Source organism: Pithys albifrons, unplaced genomic scaffold, assembly GCF_047495875.1.
Source record: "Pithys albifrons albifrons isolate INPA30051 unplaced genomic scaffold, PitAlb_v1 scaffold_47, whole genome shotgun sequence".
In the NCBI taxonomy this organism is placed as follows: domain Eukaryota; kingdom Metazoa; phylum Chordata; class Aves; order Passeriformes; family Thamnophilidae; genus Pithys; species Pithys albifrons.
Window position 1 is genome coordinate 331,939 of NW_027286062.1, and position 17,960 is coordinate 349,898.

Consider the following 17,960-nt stretch of genomic DNA (forward strand, 5'->3'; position numbering starts at 1 on the left):
CCAGTGCAGTCCCTGATGGAGTTTGTGCCTGTTCTGGGCATGGAGAAATGTGGGGACACAGAGGTGGTTCTGTCAGGCTGCGGAAGGTGCCTCTGCCTCAGCCAGTTCATCTGGTGTTCTGGAGCTGCACCCTCAAACATTCCCATGGCCTCCCCTCTCCATTTGTGGAGTTTACTCTTCTCCATTGCAATCCTTGGCTTTGTACCTCTTGTTTCTGGTGTGTTTTGTGTGTGTTCCTTCATTCCTGGCCGTACAGCCCTCTCTGCTGCCTGAGGAGCAGCCCTGTCCCTGACACTCTGTGCATCCGTGTTCCAGATCCAGGCCCTGCAGGAAGCAGTGCTGGAGAAGGAGGCTGCCCAGACAACTCAAGAGCAGCAGCTGCTGCAGGCCCTGGAGGAGTCTCGAGCAGGCGAGCAGAGCTTGAGGGACTCTCTGCACATGCTGGAGGCTGAAAGGTCAGATCTGCGTTTGAAGCTCCAGAGTTCTGAGAAGAGGGCAGAGGCCTTGGCCACAAAGTGTCAAGTCCTGGAGCTGGAGTGGAGGAAGAGTAAGGATCAGACAGATGAGTGGCGTGCCTGTAATCAGGAGCTGCAAGAACACTTGGCTGAAACCCAGGAAGGTACAGCTTCTCCTTTTCCACTCTCTGCCCCATCTTATCTCATGAACAAGGATCTCTGATGCCACACAGAGGAAAAGTCCAGTGTCTGGTCATGGCATAGGGAAAAAACAATCATTGGGACACTTCTCTATAGAAATCACAGGGCAAGCTTGTAATAGAGAAAGATCCCATGGCTGGCAGTGCACCTGGCTGTGCTACCGGGATCCTGTGCAGAGGAGGTGCCTTTCAGGTCCCACATCTCTGCTAAGTAGGTGGAGTTTGATGTCTCATTTTGATGCCTCCAAACTCCAGGCCATCCCAGAGCTGTCAGGGCTGTTGGCCTGTCTATAGAATGGCTGGACAGGTATCCCCACCCCTTTCCCTGTTTTAGTTTGCCCACAGTGCACCTCAGAACTGCATTTTCATCTCCCTCTCTTGCTTTCCTGGCCTCAAACTGTCTCTCAGGTATTGTTGGTCAGTTCCCAGGGTCCTAGTCAGTCTTGGCTTTTGCCTCTTCCTCCTTCTCCTTTGGGACCCTGCATCTGGCTCTCCCCTCCTGTCTCTCTCCCTGTTTGCCCCATGTCTGTTCTCCCTGCTTCTAACACTGTGGCTGAGGGGCTGTCAAACACTCAGTCCTCTTCTTTCAACAAGCAGAAGGGCAAACACACTTTCATGTTCCTCTGAACCTTTCCATTTTTATTCTCCCTTTTTCTCTACCTGGAAGTTTCCCACATTTCTGTCAGCTTTGGAAGCCCTTTGGCCTTAGGCCCTGGGTGACACAGACAGGCAGAGAAGACACTGCTGTTGTGTCTGCAGGATGCACATCAGTTTGTCTTTCTTTGCTTTTTCCCTTGCCCTTTGGCCTTTCCTGCTGCAGCGCTGGGGACAGCAGAACACAAGAGAGATTCCCTAGAAGCTGCCCTGAAGGAAGAGGCCTCTGCAAGGAAGGAAGAGGCTCAGACTCTGCGTCAGGAGGTGGAGTCTCTGCAAAGAAAACTGCAGAGCATGGAGGAGCTAAAACAGGATGCGCTGGTGAGACTGGCAGAAGCCAGAAAGGTTGTTTTCTTGTTGGTTTTGGATCATCCTCTACGGGATGGGAGCATGGAAACTCCACACAGGAGAGATTAAAAACCACTCCCTATTGCCCCAAACCCAGGAAAGCAAAGGTTGGGGTCCTTTGAACTTCCCTTCCTCCCCAATGGAGAGCACACTGTCATGGCACTGCCTAAATCAGGCTTAAGTCTGACTTGCAATTCTGGCTGCACTTCTGGCAGCTCCTCCCCAAAGGACACCTCGAGTAGAGCTCCAGGAGCTCAGGGAAGGGCAGAAAGGCAGCTGGGACCGGCTGAGGGAGCTGGGAAAGACGCAGAGTAAAGGGGGGCCCAGGAAAGGTCTGCAGCATCCCGAGAGGCAGGGAGAGAGGGGCAGCCCGTGCCTGCCACTGCGGCAGGAGTTCAGATCTGCCACGAAGAGCAGACACAAGAGATGGAACGATGGACTCTTTTTGTCCCTGCTTTGCAGCATGAACGGGACAGGCTGCAAGCAGAGAAAGAACAACTGGAGTGTCACATCAAACTTCTTGAGGAATTAGTTACAGCCTCTGAAATCCAAGCAAATTTAGCAACAGAGAGGAGTCACTCCCTTGAACAAAAACTCCAAACTGCACTGTCCATCTTAAAAATTAAAACTGAGGAAGTTGAAAACCAGGAGAAGAAAATGGAGATGCTCCAGAAAGAGGCTGAAGAGGGGAAAGTTGTGCAGGAGAAACTCACTGGTATCATTGCCATCCTATCAGAGAGGGAGAGAGAAATAAAGGTTTACCAAGACAAGATGGCAATGCTGGAAAAGCAGAATGAAATGTATTTGACTAACTTGCAAAAGGAGGAGGAAAGAGCACAACAAGGGCAAGCTGAGAGGGAAGCCATGCAGGAAGAAGTGGAACGTGTGGCTGCTGCTTTGGAGCAGACACGAAGCAGAGAACTCGAATGCAGAGAGAAGACACAAGTCCTGCGTGCTGCCCTTACCAAGAGTGAAATGGAGAAAGAGTCCCTGGTGAAAGAATTAGCCCTCCTTCAGGAAAGGGTTTCAGAGAGAGACACAGCAGAACCTTGCACACAGGTAGGCCTTGGGATTGATCTTAATGTCCCTCCAACATCCATGAAAGATTCCAGTGACGTTCCCCACCAAGAGGTGGCAATAGAGATTCCCATCAGTACATGAGCAGCTTGGGCAAAGCAGCCAGGGCTGCAGCCTCGTCGGTCTGTGTGGCTCCAGCAGAGACCATTCACCTGCGAGAATGTCTCCTGGCAGGCCCGCAGAGACTGACACAGCTCTGGAGTTTGCTGTTCCAATCAGCTCAGGTCCAAAAGCTGCCCATGGGGAACTCTTTCTCCCATGCCTAAGCAAGGTCAGCCAACATGTGGTAGCTTGGATTTGGCATGGAAATAAAAGGGAGCCACTGACCAGGCTGATGGACTGACCTTGGCAGTTTTGTACCCATGGCTGAACAGCAGCTGCACTGCTGGAGCTCAGAGGGTGCTCTCCCAGAGGGAGATTTTTGAGGCCCAGCTTGTGCAGCGTGTGAGAAGAATGGCATCATCTCCTCTCTCATTACCCAGCAGGATGTTGGAGCAGAAAGGAAGCAGCTGTCACAGCTCTCAGTGACCAACCTGGAACAGCAGCGAGTTTCAACATCAGAAGAAGAGAACAGGGAGAGGAGAGAACTCAGTGCTGAGTCCAGGAGGAGTCCTGAGCAGGTAAAATGGGCTTTTGCTGCCTCTGCCAAGCCTCACAGTACTCTGGACCACAACACCATTTCCCAGACAGCACTTTGGAGTCCTCACTTTGTTTCCTTCCCTCTCCCCGCTGTGTGCACACCTTTTATTTTCTCTCTCTTCTGGCATCCCAAGGACTTCACAAATGCACCTTCACTGCAGTGCCCCCCTCCTGGGCCCAGTGTCCCCAGACACACACCTGACTCTCTTCCATAGACCACATTCAGTGCTCTTTTGTTCCCTGGTGCAATTAAGGGTGTGTGAGCAGAGACCTCCTGGCCTTGATGTCCACAGGTCCTTCTGGCCCAGGGTTTCTGTCAGGTTTCTGTGAGCCTTTCTGCCATCCAATGTGCAGGTGGAACCTGAAAGGAGGAGGCTGAGGAGGTGTTTTAGGGGTCTCTTGCTCCCAGATGCCTGTGCATTGCCTCTCTCCCAGTCTGACCAGCACATGGTGTCCACTTGGATACAGATGAAAGCAGCAGAACCTTCTTTGGTGGGAGTGCTGTCTGGCCATAGAGAGGAAACAGGGCAAATTCCAGTGGCAGCAGCCCCGCATTAGAAACCTTAGAAGGAAGATATAAAATTATGGCCATGACCAGGCTGCAGACTGAAATGAAATTCTTGTTTTTTCTTCACAGGAGGAGTCCCATGCTCACTGCAGTCAGCAATTACCTGAGTTACAGGAGCAGGTGAGGAGTAGGAAAACTCTCCTCAAAAGCTGCTGTGGCTGTACTGTTGGGTGCAGCTTTGCATGATGCTTTGTCTCCTTCAATGTGCAGGTGCAGCCTGAAGAGAGGAGAATCAAGAGTGTTTTTAAGAGAGTATTTTCCCCACGGAGCACTAGATTTTCTTTCTCCAGGTGTCACAAGCACAAGATTCCCATTTGTGGAAAGGTGAGAACAGAATTGTCCTTGGTGGGAGGAACATGGGCCGTGGCTAAACACATGTCCCTCAGAAAGAGGAGAAAAGTGAGACACCTTGCAGCAGATTTGTTTTATGCCATTGTCAAACTATTGGGTTGAAAAAATTCCCAAAGAGGGGAGAAAGAGCTGAGCTGCAATTGCTGAGCTGGGGCAGGCTGCAAAGCCTTTGGGAGCCACTGCCTCAGGGCCAGCCCTGCAGTCTGAGGGGACTCATCCCTGAGCTCTTCCAGGAAGCTCGAGGGCTTGGAATGAGGCAGCACTTCACCAGCCAAATATTTTCCCTTGTGGTCCAGCACTGCCTTGCTGGTGTCACCAGCTCTGTGTTCTACTGCTTGTCCCTCCTTGATGCCCAGCCCTCCAGCACAACTTTTGCCTTCAGTGCAGCTGTGTCCCTGCTTGCTGCTTCTGCCAGCTCTCTGGAGCCTCCTTCCCTGCTCCTTATTGCTTGTTTGTGCTCTTTCCCTGTCTGTTCCTGCAGGCCCCGACACAAGAGCTTTCTGCCAGGCAGGACTCAAACAATTTCCTGCTGCAGCAGGAAGAGCAGTGCCAGGAGGGGCAGCAAAACCTCGACAAATTGGGGGAGAAAGACAAGACATCCGACAGCCCTCCAAAGTACTTGCAATCCTTAGAGGAAGAGATCAGAAGGTGAGATTTTGCTCTTCCTTCAACGTTCCAGAGGGAATGTGCTTGTGGGATTTCAGAGGTGTTGTGGCCAAAGAACACACCTGCCCTTCCATGTGTAGGCCTCAGTGTGGCACTTCAGCATTGTCCTGTCAGGGCTTGTCATGCTCTGCTGTGACTGCCAAGGCTGTCTGGGAGATGGACAGCGATGTTGGAACACCAGACGCCTCCCTGTGACCAAGTTGCTTCTCTGAATGCTGTTCTTTGGGTGCCCTTTCCCAGCCACTGCTTCTCACTGAAGGGAGACAAAAGTCTGCCTTCCTTTCCCTCTCCAGGGGTTTCCTTGAGAGGGAAAGAGCAAGATCTCCCTTAGCTTGCTGCCCTCAGCTCCATGCTGGAGTGCTGAAAATGGGATCTGTGACTCTCCAGGCCTCGTGGTTCTTCTCACTGAGCCATCTCTCTGCAGGGACTGTGCAAGCCTCGAGAAGGACACGGGAAGGCTGCAGCACAGGGACTGTGCTTTCTGTGTCATGCTTTCCCTCTTTGCCATCTTTGCATCTGCAAGTGGCTCTGCCAGCAATTACTAAATGGCAGAGTTCTGAACTAACAGTGCAGATGTGTTTCATTTTCTTTTACTTCTTCAGGGATGTATTTTTCAAAAGACAAACGACTTTCAAGTAGCTCTTCCCCTCTGAGAGGGCATTCTGTTCTCAGGGCAGTGTGTCTGGGCAAGCTGAGATGTAATGAGCTGGATACATCCATCAGCTCCACCCTGTGTCCAGGTGTTTGAAACCTCTGGGATGTGTATCAGCCTGGCATCCTGATCCCTGTGCTTGCCACAACCATCTGAAGGCCATGATTGGGCAGGGAAGGCAGATTCCCCTCTGAGGCACCCAAGGAATACCAATGTCTCTTGTGGCCCTCTGTTGGCTCCTTCCTCAGACAGTGCCAAGAGGTGCCTGCAGAGGCTCAGGCAGGGTCCCTGCCACCCTGCACCGTCACAGGTGGCACTGAGTGGCCAAAGCAGGCAAGAAGGAATAGAAAGGCTGGGTAGGCTCCTGCGGCCCATAAAGTGCTGCCAGTCTTGAATGGCACATGGTGGTTCTTCAGAGCAGAAGGCAATGAAAAGGCCATGCCCTCCGGCATCCCCTGGAGCTTCCTGCATCACGTGGAAGGATGGCAGTATGTGTGCCAAGCCCCTGTTGGCACTTCTGCTCTCAGTCTTTGTTTGTCCAGCTGAAAGGAACCTGGGTTCTGGCAAACCTTGGGGAACTGCCCAGAGATCCCCTGGCTGTCACTTGCTGCTGTTTCTGCCGGGAGATGCAATCCGGAGGAAGCAAATGTCTCTGCCTTGTTGACAAAACCTGTCCCTTGGAGTCTTGTTAGTCTAAAGAAAAAAATGCTGTTGCCGGTAACATATTCATGTCAAGACTTTGTTATATTTCTCTTCACATTCCCATCTCAGAAAACAGAGAGCACATTTAGGCAGTTCGGCTCCCATGGATAAAGGCACAGTGCTGGGGTGTGACTGCAGTGGGAACAGGCAGCCGAGTTGTTTAGATAAATCCCATCAGCCAGAGCACTTTTGCCCAGGTGGCTGCAGCCCTAAGAGGTTATAGAATGTGATACCATGTAGGAATGAGTTGCATGCTCTCTCTTTCAGGCTGACTGTGTGTCTGGAAGAGAAGGACCAGAGGATCAGAGCCCTGGAAGAAAAGGACCTTGCCCAGCAGAACGAGGTGTCAGAGCTCCGTTCTGCTCTTCACCAAATGGAGCAGCTTCTTTCAGACCGCACAGGAGAAGTGCAGGAGCTCAAACACCAGGTGACCGATGCACTGGGGTCCTCTTCTCCAGGGACACACAATGCCCCCTGCAGATTGTAGTATCCCATTGCTTTCCCCTCCCAGCACCTGCTCAGTGCTCTGAGAAGGCGGGAGCCCATCAGTCCTTCTGTCCTAACACACACATGTTGTATGCTGAGTGTGAACGTGTCCTCTTTGTTTCTGTGCAGGTCCTGCTGGAAAAGCAGAGAGACAAGCTGGATGCCATAGAGAACCTGTTCCACATTTGGAAGGGGATAAGGCAGGGCAGCCAGCAGGTCCAGGAGGCACTGGTGAAAACAGAGCGAGAGATGGGGCAGGTACGTTTGAGGAGCCAGGGAAAAGTGTGAGGGGCACTTAGAAGGGCATAAAATGCAGGTCCTGGGACTGAGGAGGGAAGGACTAGTGCAGGCACTGAAAGCACAGAGCCTGCTGAGCTCCAGAGCACAGCCCCAGCAAGGAAGGCTGGCAATGCAGGCAGAGCTGGGGAGAGAAGGCAAAAGATGGGGCTAAAGGAATGGGATTTGGGGAGAGAAAGCAGAAAAAGCTGAGTTTGAGGGCAGGTCCCAGGAACTTTACATTTCTTTTCCTTGCCCATCAAGGCTCATTATCTTCCCTTTCCCTATTTGATTTTCTCTATTGCACTCCTTGCCTTTGTACCTCCTGTTTCTGGTGTGTTTTGTGCTGGAAGGAATTTCTCCTTCGTTCCTGGCCGTACTGCCCGCTCTGCTGCCTCGGGAGCAGCCCTGTCCCTGACACTCTGTGCATGCATGTTCCAGATCCAGGCCCTGCAGGAAGCAGTACTGGAGAAGGAGACTGCCCAGGCAACTCAAGAGCAGCAGCTGCTGCAGGCCCTGGAAGAGTTAGGGGCAGGTGAGAGGAGCTTGAGGGACTCTCTGCACACTCTGGAGGCTGAAAGGTCTGAGCTGGATTTGAGGCTCCAGAGTTCTGAGAAGAGAGCAGAGGCCTTGGCCACAAAGAGTTGGGTCTGGGAGCTGGAGCTGAGGGAGAGTCACACTCTGACAGACAACTCATGTGCCCACAGTCAGGAGTTGCACAAACAGTTGGCTAAAGCTGGGAAGGTTTAGCTTCTCCCTTTCCCACCCACGTCTCTCTCCTGTCTCACCAACAACGTTGTCTGATGCCCCAGAGTGGAAAAGTGCAGTACCTGGGGATGGGAGAGGGTTAAAACAACCAGCAGGAGACTTCTCCGTATTCCCCATCAATCAGCACTGTAATAGTCAGTCTTGGCTTTTGCCTCTTCCTCCTTCTCCTTTGGGACCCTGCATCTGGCTCTCCCCTCCCGTCTCTCTCCCTGTTTGCCCCATGTCTGTTCTCCCTGCTTCTAACACTGTGGCTGAGGAGCTGCCAAACCCTCAGTCCTGTTCTTTCAACAAGCAGAAGGGCAAACACACTTTCATGTTCCTCTGGACCTTGCCACTTTTATTCTCCCTTTTTTCTCTGCCTGCAAGGTTCCTCCATTTTTCTCAGCTTTGGGATCACTTGTGGCCTTAGGCCTGGGTAACACAGATGGGCAGAGAAGACACTGCTGTTGTGTCTGCAGGATGCACATCAGTTTGTTTTTCTCTACTCCTTCCCCTTTGGCCTTTCCTGCTGCAGCGCTGGGGACAGCAGAACACAGGAGGGACTCTCCAGAAGCTGCCCTGAAGGAAGAGGCCTCTGCCAAGAAGAAAGTGGCTGGGATTGTGCATCAGGTGGTGGAGTCTCTGCAAAGGAAACTGAAGAGCAGAGAGGAGCAAAGACAGGATGTGCTGGTAAGTCTGGCAGATGCCAGGAAAGGCCATTTCCTTGCTGGTTTTGGACCTTGTCTTCCTATTTCTAAGAAGAACCATTTTTCAGTTTCACTTTCCAATCACCACTGTTCAGAACAAGGAGGAAAAGGTGTCATAGTCATGTCAAGGCCAGTTTGGGCTGAGGGTGCTTTTTTCCCTCCATGCTGAAGTTTTCGGCCCCTGACAGTGAAAGTCATTTCCACACTTTTCTCTATTGACGTGGCATGGCCTGGGCAATTGTTTGTGTCCAAATTCATCTTCAGATTTCTAAAGTTCTAAATCTGGGAAAAGGGGTGAGAAGATCAAGTTTGGTCTATCTGTTTTTATAGAAGAGATGTGTTTAGCCTTGGCCATCTGAGAACAGACAAAGGGGAGAAAAGAAGGAAAGCAAAAGTGCTGATGCAGATCACAACGTGTGCCTGAGAGGGGAAAACTAGTCCTGCTTGGAAAGAAAGCCAGACTGACAGGCTGACGTGGCCATTGCTGTGCCAAGGGAGGACAGTGGGGCTCCAGGGGATGGCACCAGGGAAACTCTACAAAGGAGGGGTCAAAAACCACTCCCTCTTGCCCCAAACCCAGGAAAGACAATAGAGGTTCCCATCAGTACATGAGCAGCTTGGGCAAAGCAGCCAGGGCTGCAGCCTCGTCGGTCTGTGTGGCTCCAGCAGAGACCATTCACCTGCGAGAATGTCTCCTGGCAGGCCCGCAGAGACTGACACAGCTCTGGAGTTTGCTGTTCCAATCAGCTCAGGTCCAAAAGCTGCCCATGGGGAACTCTTTCTCTCATGCCTAGGCAAGGTCAGCCAACATGTGGTAGCTTGGATTTGGCATGGAAATAAAAGGGAGCCACTGACCAGGCTGATGGACTGACCTTGGCAGTTTTGTACCCATGGCTGAACAGCAGCTGCACTGCTGGAGCTCAGAGGGTGCTCTCCGAGAGGGAGATTTCTGAGGCCCAGCTTGTGCAGCGTGTGAGAAGAATGGCATCATCTCCTCTCTCATTACCCAGCAGGATGTTGGAGCAGAAAGGAAGCAGCTGTCACAGCTCTCAGTGACCAACCTGGAACAGCAGCGAGTTTCAACATCAGAAGAAGAGAACAGGGAGAGGAGAGAACTCAGTGCTGAGTCCAGGAGGAGTCCTGAGCAGGTAAAATGGGCTTTTGCTGCCTCTGCCAAGCCTCACAGTACTCTGGACCACAACACCATATCCCAGACAGCACTTTGGAGTCCTCAGCTTGTTTTCTTCCCTCTCCCCGCTGTGTGCACACCTTTTATTTTCTCTCTCTTCTGGCATCCCAAGGACTTCACAAATGCACCTTCACTGCAGTGCCCCCCTCCTGGGCCCAGTGTCCCCAGACACACACCTGACTCTCTTCCATAGACCACATTCAGTGCTCTTTTGTTCCCTGGTGCAATTAAGGGTCTGTGAGCAGAGACCTCCTGGCCTTGATGTCCACAGGTCCTTCTGGCCCAGGGTTTCTGTCAGGTTTCTGTGAGCCTTTCTGCCATCCAATGTGCAGGTGGAACCTGAAAGGAGGAGGCTGAGGAGGTGTTTTAGGGGTCTCTTGCTCCCAGATGCCTGTGCATTGCCTCTCTCCCAGTCTGACCAGCACATGGTGTCCACTTGGATACAGATGAAAGCAGAACCTTCTTTGGTGGGAGTGCTGTCTGGCCATAGAGAGGAAACAGGGCAAATTCCAGTGGCAGCAGCCCCCCATTAGAGACCTAAGAAGGAAGATAGAAAATTATGGCCATGACCAGGCTGCAGACTGAAAGGAAATTCTTGTTTTTTCTTCACAGGAGGAGTCCCATGCTCACTGCAGTCAGCAATTACCTGAGTTACAGGAGCAGGTGAGGAGTAGGAAAACTCTCCTCAAAAGCTGCTGTGGCTGTACTGTTGGGTGCAGCTTTGCATGATGCTTTGTCTCCTTCAATGTGCAGGTGCAGCCTGAAGAGAGGAGAATCAAGAGTGTTTTTAAGAGAGTATTTTCCCCACGGAGCACTAGATTTTCTTTCTCCAGGTGTCACAAGCACAAGATTCCCATTTGTGGAAAGGTGAGAACAGAATTGTCCTTGGTGGGAGGAACATGGGCCGTGGCTAAACACATGTCCCTCAGAAAGAGGAGAAAAGTGAGACACCTTGCAGCAGATTTGTTTTATGCCATTGTCAAACTATTGGGTTGAAAAAATTCCCAAGGAGGGGAGAAAGAGCTGAGCTGCAATTGCTGAGCTGGGGCAGGCTGCAAAGCCTTTGGGAGCCACTGCCTCAGGGCCAGCCCTGCAGTCTGAGGGGACTCATCCCTGAGCTCTTCCAGGAAGCTCGAGGGCTTGGAATGAGGCAGCACTTCACCAGCCAAATATTTTCCCTTGTGGTCCAGCACTGCCTTGCTGGTGTCACCAGCTCTGTGTTCTACTGCTTGTCCCTCCTTGATGCCCAGCCCTCCAGCACAACTTTTGCCTTCAGTGCAGCTGTGTCCCTGCTTGCTGCTTCTGCCAGCTCTCTGGAGCCTCCTTCCCTGCTCCTTATTGCTTGTTTGTGCTCTTTCCCTGTCTGTTCCTGCAGGCCCCGACACAAGAGCTTTCTGCCAGGCAGGACTCAAACAATTTCCTGCTGCAGCAGGAAGAGCAGTGCCAGGAGGGGCAGCAAAACCTCGAGAAATTGGGGGAGAAAGACAAGACATCCAGCAGCCCTCCAAAGTACTTGCAATCCTTAGAGGAAGAGATCAGAAGGTGAGATTTTGCTCTTCCTTCAACGTTCCAGAGGGAATGTGCTTGTGGGATTTCAGAGGTGTTGTGGCCAAAGAACACACCTGCCCTTCCACGTGTAGGCCTCAGTGTGGCACTTCAGCATTGTCCTGTCAGGGCTTGTCATGCTCTGCTGTGACTGCCAAGGCTGTCTGGGAGATGGACAGCGATGTTGGAACACCAGACGCCTCCCTGTGACCAAGTTGCTTCTCTGAATGCTGTTCTTTGGGTGCCCTTTCCCAGCCACAGCTTCTCACTGAAGGGAGACAGAAGTCTGCCTTCCTTTCCCTCTCCAGGGGTTTCCTTGAGAGGGAAAGAGCAAGATCTCCCTTAGCTTGCTGCCCTCAGCTCCATGCTGGAGTGCTGAAAATGGGATCTGTGACTCTCCAGGCCTCGTGGTTCTTCTCACTGAGCCATCTCCCTGCAGGGACTGTGCAAGCCTCGAGAAGGACACGGGAAGGCTGCAGCACAGGGACTGTGCTTTCTGTGTCATGCCTTCCCTCTTTGCCATCTTTGCATCTGCAAGTGGCTCTGCCAGCAATTACTAAATGGCAGAGTTCTGAACTAACAGTGCAGATGTGTTTCATTTTCTTTTACTTCTTCAGGGATGTATTTTACAAAAGACAAACGACTTTCAAGTAGCTCTTCCCCTCTGAGAGGGTATTCTGTTCTCAGGGCAGTGTGTCTGGGCAAGCTGAGATGTAATGAGCTGGATACATCCATCAGCTCCACCCTGTGTCCAGGTGTTTGAAACTTTTGGGATGTGTATCAGCCTGGCATCCTGATCCCTGTGCTTGGCACAACCATCTGAAGGCCATGATTGGGCAGGGAAGGCAGATTCCCCTCTGAGGCACCCAAGGAACACCAATGTCTCTTGTGGCCCTCTGTTGGCTCCTTCCTCAGGCAGTGCCAAGAGGTGCCTGCAGAGGCTCAGGCAGGGTCCCTGCCACCCTGCACCGTCACAGGTGGCACTGAGTGGCCAAAGCAGGCAAGAAGGAATAGAAAGGCTGGGTAGGCTCCAGCGGCCCATAAAGTGCTGCCAGTCTTGAATGGCACATGGTGGTTCTTCAGAGCAGAAGGCAATGAAAAGGCCGTGCCCTCCGGCGTCCCCTGGAGCTTCCTGCATCACGTGGAAGGATGGCAGTATGTGTGCCAAGCCCCTGTTGGCACTTCTGCTCTCAGTCTTTGTTTGTCCAGCTGAAAGGAACCTGGGTTCTGGCAAACCTTGGGGAACTGCCCAGAGATCCCCTGGCTGTCACTTGCTGCTGTTTCTGCCGGGAGATGCAATCCGGAGGAAGCAAATGTCTCTGCCTTGTTGACAAAACCTATCCCTTGGAGTCTTGATAGTCTAAAGAAAAAAATGCTGTTGCCGGTAATATATTCATGTCAAGACTTTGTTATATTTCTCTTCACATTCCCATCTCAGAAAACAGAGAGCACATTTAGGCAGTTCGGCTCCCATGGATAAAGGCACAGTGCTGGGGTGTGACTGCAGTGGGAACAGGCAGCCGAGTTGTTTAGATAAATCCCATCAGCCAGAGCACTTTTGCCCAGGTGGCTGCAGCCCTAAGAGGTTATAGAATGTGATACCATGTAGGAATGAGTTGCATGCTCTCTCTTTCAGGCTGACTGTGTGTCTGGAAGAGAAGGACCGGAGGATCAGAGCCCTGGAAGAAAAGGACCTTGCCCAGCAGAACGAGGTGTCAGAGCTCCGTTCTGCTCTTCACCAAATGGAGCAGCTTCTTTCAGACCGCACAGGAGAAGTGCAGGAGCTCAAACACCAGGTGACCGATGCACTGGGGTCCTCTTCTCCAGGGACACACAATACCCCCTGCAGATTGTAGTATCCCATTGCTTTCCCCTCCCAGCACCTGCTCAGTGCTCTGAGAAGGCGGGAGCCCATCAGTCCTTCTGTCCTAACACACACATGTTGTGTGGGAAGTGTGAACGTGTCCTCTTTGTTTCTGTGCAGGTCCTGCTGGAAAAGCAGAGAGACAAGCTGGATGCCATAGAGAACCTGTTCCACATTTGGAAGGGGATAAGGCAGGGCAGCCAGCAGGTCCGGGAGGCACTGGTGAAAACAGAGCGAGAGATGGGGCAGGTACGTTTGAGGAGCCAGGGAAAAGTGTGAGGGGCACTTAGAAGGGCATAAAATGCAGGTCCTGGGACTGAGGAGGGAAGGACTAGTGCAGGCACTGAAAGCACAGAGCCTGCTGAGCTCCAGAGCACAGCCCCAGCAAGGAAGGCTGGCAATGCAGGCAGAGCTGGGGAGAGAAGGCAAAAGATGGGGCTAAAGGAATGGGATTTGGGGAGAGAAAGCAGAAAAAGCTGAGTTTGAGGGCAGGTCCCAGGAACTTTACATTTCTTTTCCTTGCCCATCAAGGCTCATTATCTTCCCTTTCCCTATTTGATTTTCTCTATTGCACTCCTTGCCTTTGTACCTCCTGTTTCTGGTGTGTTTTGTGCTGGAAGGAATTTCTCCTTCGTTCCTGGCCGTACTGCCCGCTCTGCTGCCTCGGGAGCAGCCCTGTCCCTGACACTCTGTGCATGCATGTTCCAGATCCAGGCCCTGCAGGAAGCAGTACTGGAGAAGGAGACTGCCCAGGCAACTCAAGAGCAGCAGCTGCTGCAGGCCCTGGAAGAGTTAGGGGCAGGTGAGAGGAGCTTGAGGGACTCTCTGCACACTCTGGAGGCTGAAAGGTCTGAGCTGGATTTGAGGCTCCAGAGTTCTGAGAAGAGAGCAGAGGCCTTGGCCACAAAGAGTTGGGTCTGGGAGCTGGAGCTGAGGGAGAGTCACACTCTGACAGACAACTCATGTGCCCACAGTCAGGAGTTGCACAAACAGTTGGCTAAAGCTGGGAAGGTTTAGCTTCTCCCTTTCCCACCCACGTCTCTCTCCTGTCTCACCAACAACGTTGTCTGATGCCCCAGAGTGGAAAAGTGCAGTACCTGGGGATGGCAGAGGGTAAAAACAACCAGCAGGAGACTTCTCCGTATTCCCCATCAATCAGCACTGTAATAGTCAGTCTTGGCTTTTGCCTCTTCCTCCTTCTCCTTTGGGACCCTGCATCTGGCTCTCCCCTCCCGTCTCTCTCCCTGTTTGCCCCATGTCTGTTCTCCCTGCTTCTAACACTGTGGCTGAGGGGCTGCCAAACCCTCAGTCCTGTTCTTTCAACAAGCAGAAGGGCAAACACACTTTCATGTTCCTCTGGACCTTGCCACTTTTATTCTCCCTTTTTTCTCTGCCTGCAAGGTTCCTCCATTTTTCTCAGCTTTGGGATCACTTGTGGCCTTAGGCCTGGGTAACACAGATGGGCAGAGCAGACACTGCTGTTGTGTCTGCAGGATGCACATCAGTTTGTTTTCTCTACTCCTTCCCCTTGGCCTTTCCTGCTGCAGCGCTGGGGACAGCAGAACACAGGAGGGACTCTCCAGAAGCTGCCCTGAAGGAAGAGGCCTCTGCCAAGAAGAAAGTGGCTGGGATTGTGCATCAGGTGGTGGAGTCTCTGCAAAGGAAACTGAAGAGCAGAGAGGAGCAAAGACAGGATGTGCTGGTGAGTCTGGCAGATGCCAGGAAAGGCCATTTCCTTGCTGGTTTTGGACCTTGTCTTCCTATTTCTAAGAAGAACCATTTTTCAGTTTCACTTTCCAATCACCACTGTTCAGAACAAGGAGGAAAAGGTGTCATAGTCATGTCAAGGCCAGTTTGGGCTGAGGGTGCTTTTTTCCCTCCATGCTGAAGTTTTCGGCCCCTGACAGTGAAAGTCATTTCCACACTTTTCTCTATTGACGTGCCATGGCCTGGGCAATTGTTTGTGTCCAAATTCATCTTCAGATTTCTAAAGTTCTAAATCTGGGAAAAGGGGTGAGAAGATCAAGTTTGGTCTATCTGTTTTTATAGAAGAGATGTGTTTAGCCTTGGCCATCTGAGAACAGACAAAGGGGAGGAAAGAACGAAAGCAAAAGTGCTGATGCAGACCACAACATGTGCCTGAGAGGGGAAAACTAGTCCTGCTTGGAAAGAAAGCCAGACTGACAGGCTGACGTGGCCATTGCTGTGCCAAGGGAGGACAGTGGGGCTTCCAGGGGATGGCACCAGGGAAACTCTACAAAGGAGGGGTCAAAAACCACTCCCTCTTGCCCCAAACCCAGGAAAGACAATAGAGGTTCCCATCAGTACATGAGCAGCTTGGGCAAAGCAGCCAGGGCTGCAGCCTCGTCGGTCTGTGTGGCTCCAGCAGAGACCATTCACCTGCGAGAATGTCTCCTGGCAGGCCCGCAGAGACTGACACAGCTCTGGAGTTTGCTGTTCCAATCAGCTCAGGTCCAAAAGCTGCCCATGGGGAACTCTTTCTCCCATGCCTAGGCAAGGTCAGCCAACATGTGGTAGCTTGGATTTGGCATGGAAATAAAAGGGAGCCACTGACCAGGCTGATGGACTGACCTTGGCAGTTTTGTACCCATGGCTGAACAGCAGCTGCACTGCTGGAGCTCAGAGGGTGCTCTCCCAGAGGGAGATTTCTGAGGCCCAGCTTGTGCAGCGTGTGAGAAGAATGGCATCATCTCCTCTCTCATTACCCAGCAGGATGTTGGAGCAGAAAGGAAGCAGCTGTCACAGCTCTCAGTGACCAACCTGGAACAGCAGCGAGTTTCAACATCAGAAGAAGAGAACAGGGAGAGGAGAGAACTCAGTGCTGAGTCCAGGAGGAGTCCTGAGCAGGTGAAATGGGCTTTTGCTGCCTCTGCCAAGCCTCACAGTACTCTGGACCACAACACCATTTCCCAGACAGCACTTTGGAGTCCTCACCTTGTTTCCTTCCTTCTCCCCGCTGTGTGCACACCTTTTATTTTCTCTCTCTTCTGGCATCCCAAGGACTTCACAAATGCACCTTCACTGCAGTGCCCCCCTCCTGGGCCCAGTGTCCCCAGACACACACCTGACTCTCTTCCATAGACCACATTCAGTGCTCTTTTGTTCCCTGGTGCAATTAAGGGTCTGTGAGCAGAGACCTCCTGGCCTTGATGTCCACAGGTCCTTTTGGCCCAGGGTTTCTGTCAGGTTTCTGTGAGCCTTTCTGCCATCCAATGTGCAGGTGGAACCTGAAAGGAGGAGGCTGAGGAGGTGTTTTAGGGGTCTCTTGCTCCCAGATGCCTGTGCATTGCCTCTCTCCCAGTCTGACCAGCACATGGTGTCCACTTGGATACAGATGAAAGCAGAACCTTCTTTGGTGGGAGTGCTGTCTGGCCATAGAGAGGAAACAGGGCAAATTCCAGTGGCAGCAGCCCCCCATTAGAGACCTAATAAAAGTCAAATATAGAGCATGGCCCTCACCAAGCATCAGACCAAAATGAAATCCTTGTTTTCTTCACAGGAGGAGTCCCATGCTCACTGCAGTCAGCAATTACCTGAGTTACAGGAGCAGGTGAGGAGTAGGAAAACTCTCCTCAAAAGCTGCTGTGGCTGTACTGTTGGGTGCAGCTTTGCATGATGCTTTGTCCCATCCAATGTGCAGGTGCAGCCTGAAGAGAGGAGAATCAAGAGAGTTTTCAAGAGAGTATTTCCTCCAGATAGTATTGTATTTTATGATGAGAACAATCGCAGGCTCATGGTCCCCACTTATGGAAAGGTGAGAACGGAATTGTCCTTGATGGGAGGAACATGGGCCGTGGCAAAGAACCTGTCCCTGAGAAAGCAGAAGAAAAGTTGTGACCTGAGCTGTTGTCCCCAAGCCAGCCGAGGCCTGAGTGCTGCTCCCAGGGCTGGCATCTCCTGCCCTCCAGAGCAGGCAGGGGGCAGCGTGTCAGAGCTGCTGGGGCTGCAGCGCACTGCAAGCCGAGTAGGAGAGGGGAGCAGGTCTCTGCCCCCAGCCAGCCCAGCAGGCACAACCCTGTGGGCTCAGGAAATGGCAGAGCATGAGGATTTTCAAGGCTTCAGCAGTGCTTTAAGGCCCCTGGGCTTTGTTCCCCACATTCTTCTCTGCTCATGCGTGGGACGCTCCAAAGTTTGGGTGAGGGAGAGTTGGCTCCCTGTCCGCGGGCCGGCTCTCACGGTGCTCAAGTAGAACAGTTCTCCAGCACCTCGGGGAAGCAGCAGCCCTCCTGCTGAGCCACAGCTGTGGAACTCGGGGCCCAGTGGCCCAAATGTCTCCTTTGGAAATCAGAGCTGGCTTAGTCAATCCTGTCAGAAATGCATCTCTAAGAGACCTGGGATGGCTGAGGGTTGGACGTGGGAAGTGTTGGCCAGCAAGAAACTTGACTTGTTGATAAGCTGAGCCCTGTGCAGGGGACTCTGGGAGCCTGTTCCTTTCTCTTCCACCAGGTCCAAGCGTTTGTCAGGGCTGGAGTTCGAGGCTGTGTCTGCCCCGACAGCCGGTACTGTGGAGCTCCAGATGGTTCTGACAGCGTGGGCTTGTCTGAGCTGGGCCTTGTGTCTCTTTCAGGTGTCCCCTAAGACAGCACTGCTGGCACGAGACCGACAGCACAGTCAGGATGACCTGGAGAGCTGTGCAGGGACCAGCCAGGAGCCGTCCCGTTCCTCGGCAGTTGCGCGCAGGGAGCCCAACGCTGCTGCTCCAGAGGCAGAGACAGACACAGAACCCGCAGCAGCCTCTGAGCAATGATTTCCTGTAGAGGAGCAGCTGCAGCATCACGGGGCTCCTGCCTTGTGCCTTTCCACACATGGATTC

At 52.4% G+C, this 17,960-nt stretch overlaps 1 protein-coding gene and 1 long non-coding RNA gene across 2 annotated transcripts; both read left to right on the forward strand.

Moving 5' to 3' along the window:
* Positions 1-600: 600 nt before the first annotated feature.
* LOC139685260 (uncharacterized) lies at positions 601-2,147 on the forward strand. Its single transcript, XR_011700066.1, has 3 exons — positions 601-619; positions 1,476-1,630; positions 2,120-2,147. It is a non-coding gene; the product is annotated as an uncharacterized lncRNA (long non-coding RNA).
* Positions 2,148-2,428: 281 nt separating this feature from the next.
* Positions 2,429-17,725, forward strand: LOC139685256 (golgin subfamily A member 6-like protein 22). The gene is made up of 17 exons (XM_071581922.1): positions 2,429-2,716; positions 3,220-3,354; positions 4,011-4,061; positions 4,774-4,940; positions 6,580-6,739; positions 6,928-7,056; positions 7,516-7,609; positions 8,357-8,511; positions 9,542-9,676; positions 10,330-10,380; positions 11,093-11,259; positions 12,899-13,058; positions 13,247-13,375; positions 13,835-13,928; positions 14,674-14,828; positions 16,788-16,901; positions 17,594-17,725. Exons 1-17 carry the CDS (start codon positions 2,429-2,431, stop codon positions 17,723-17,725), a joined length of 2,316 nt encoding a protein of 771 aa, XP_071438023.1.
* The last annotated feature ends 235 nt before the right edge of the window (positions 17,726-17,960 follow it).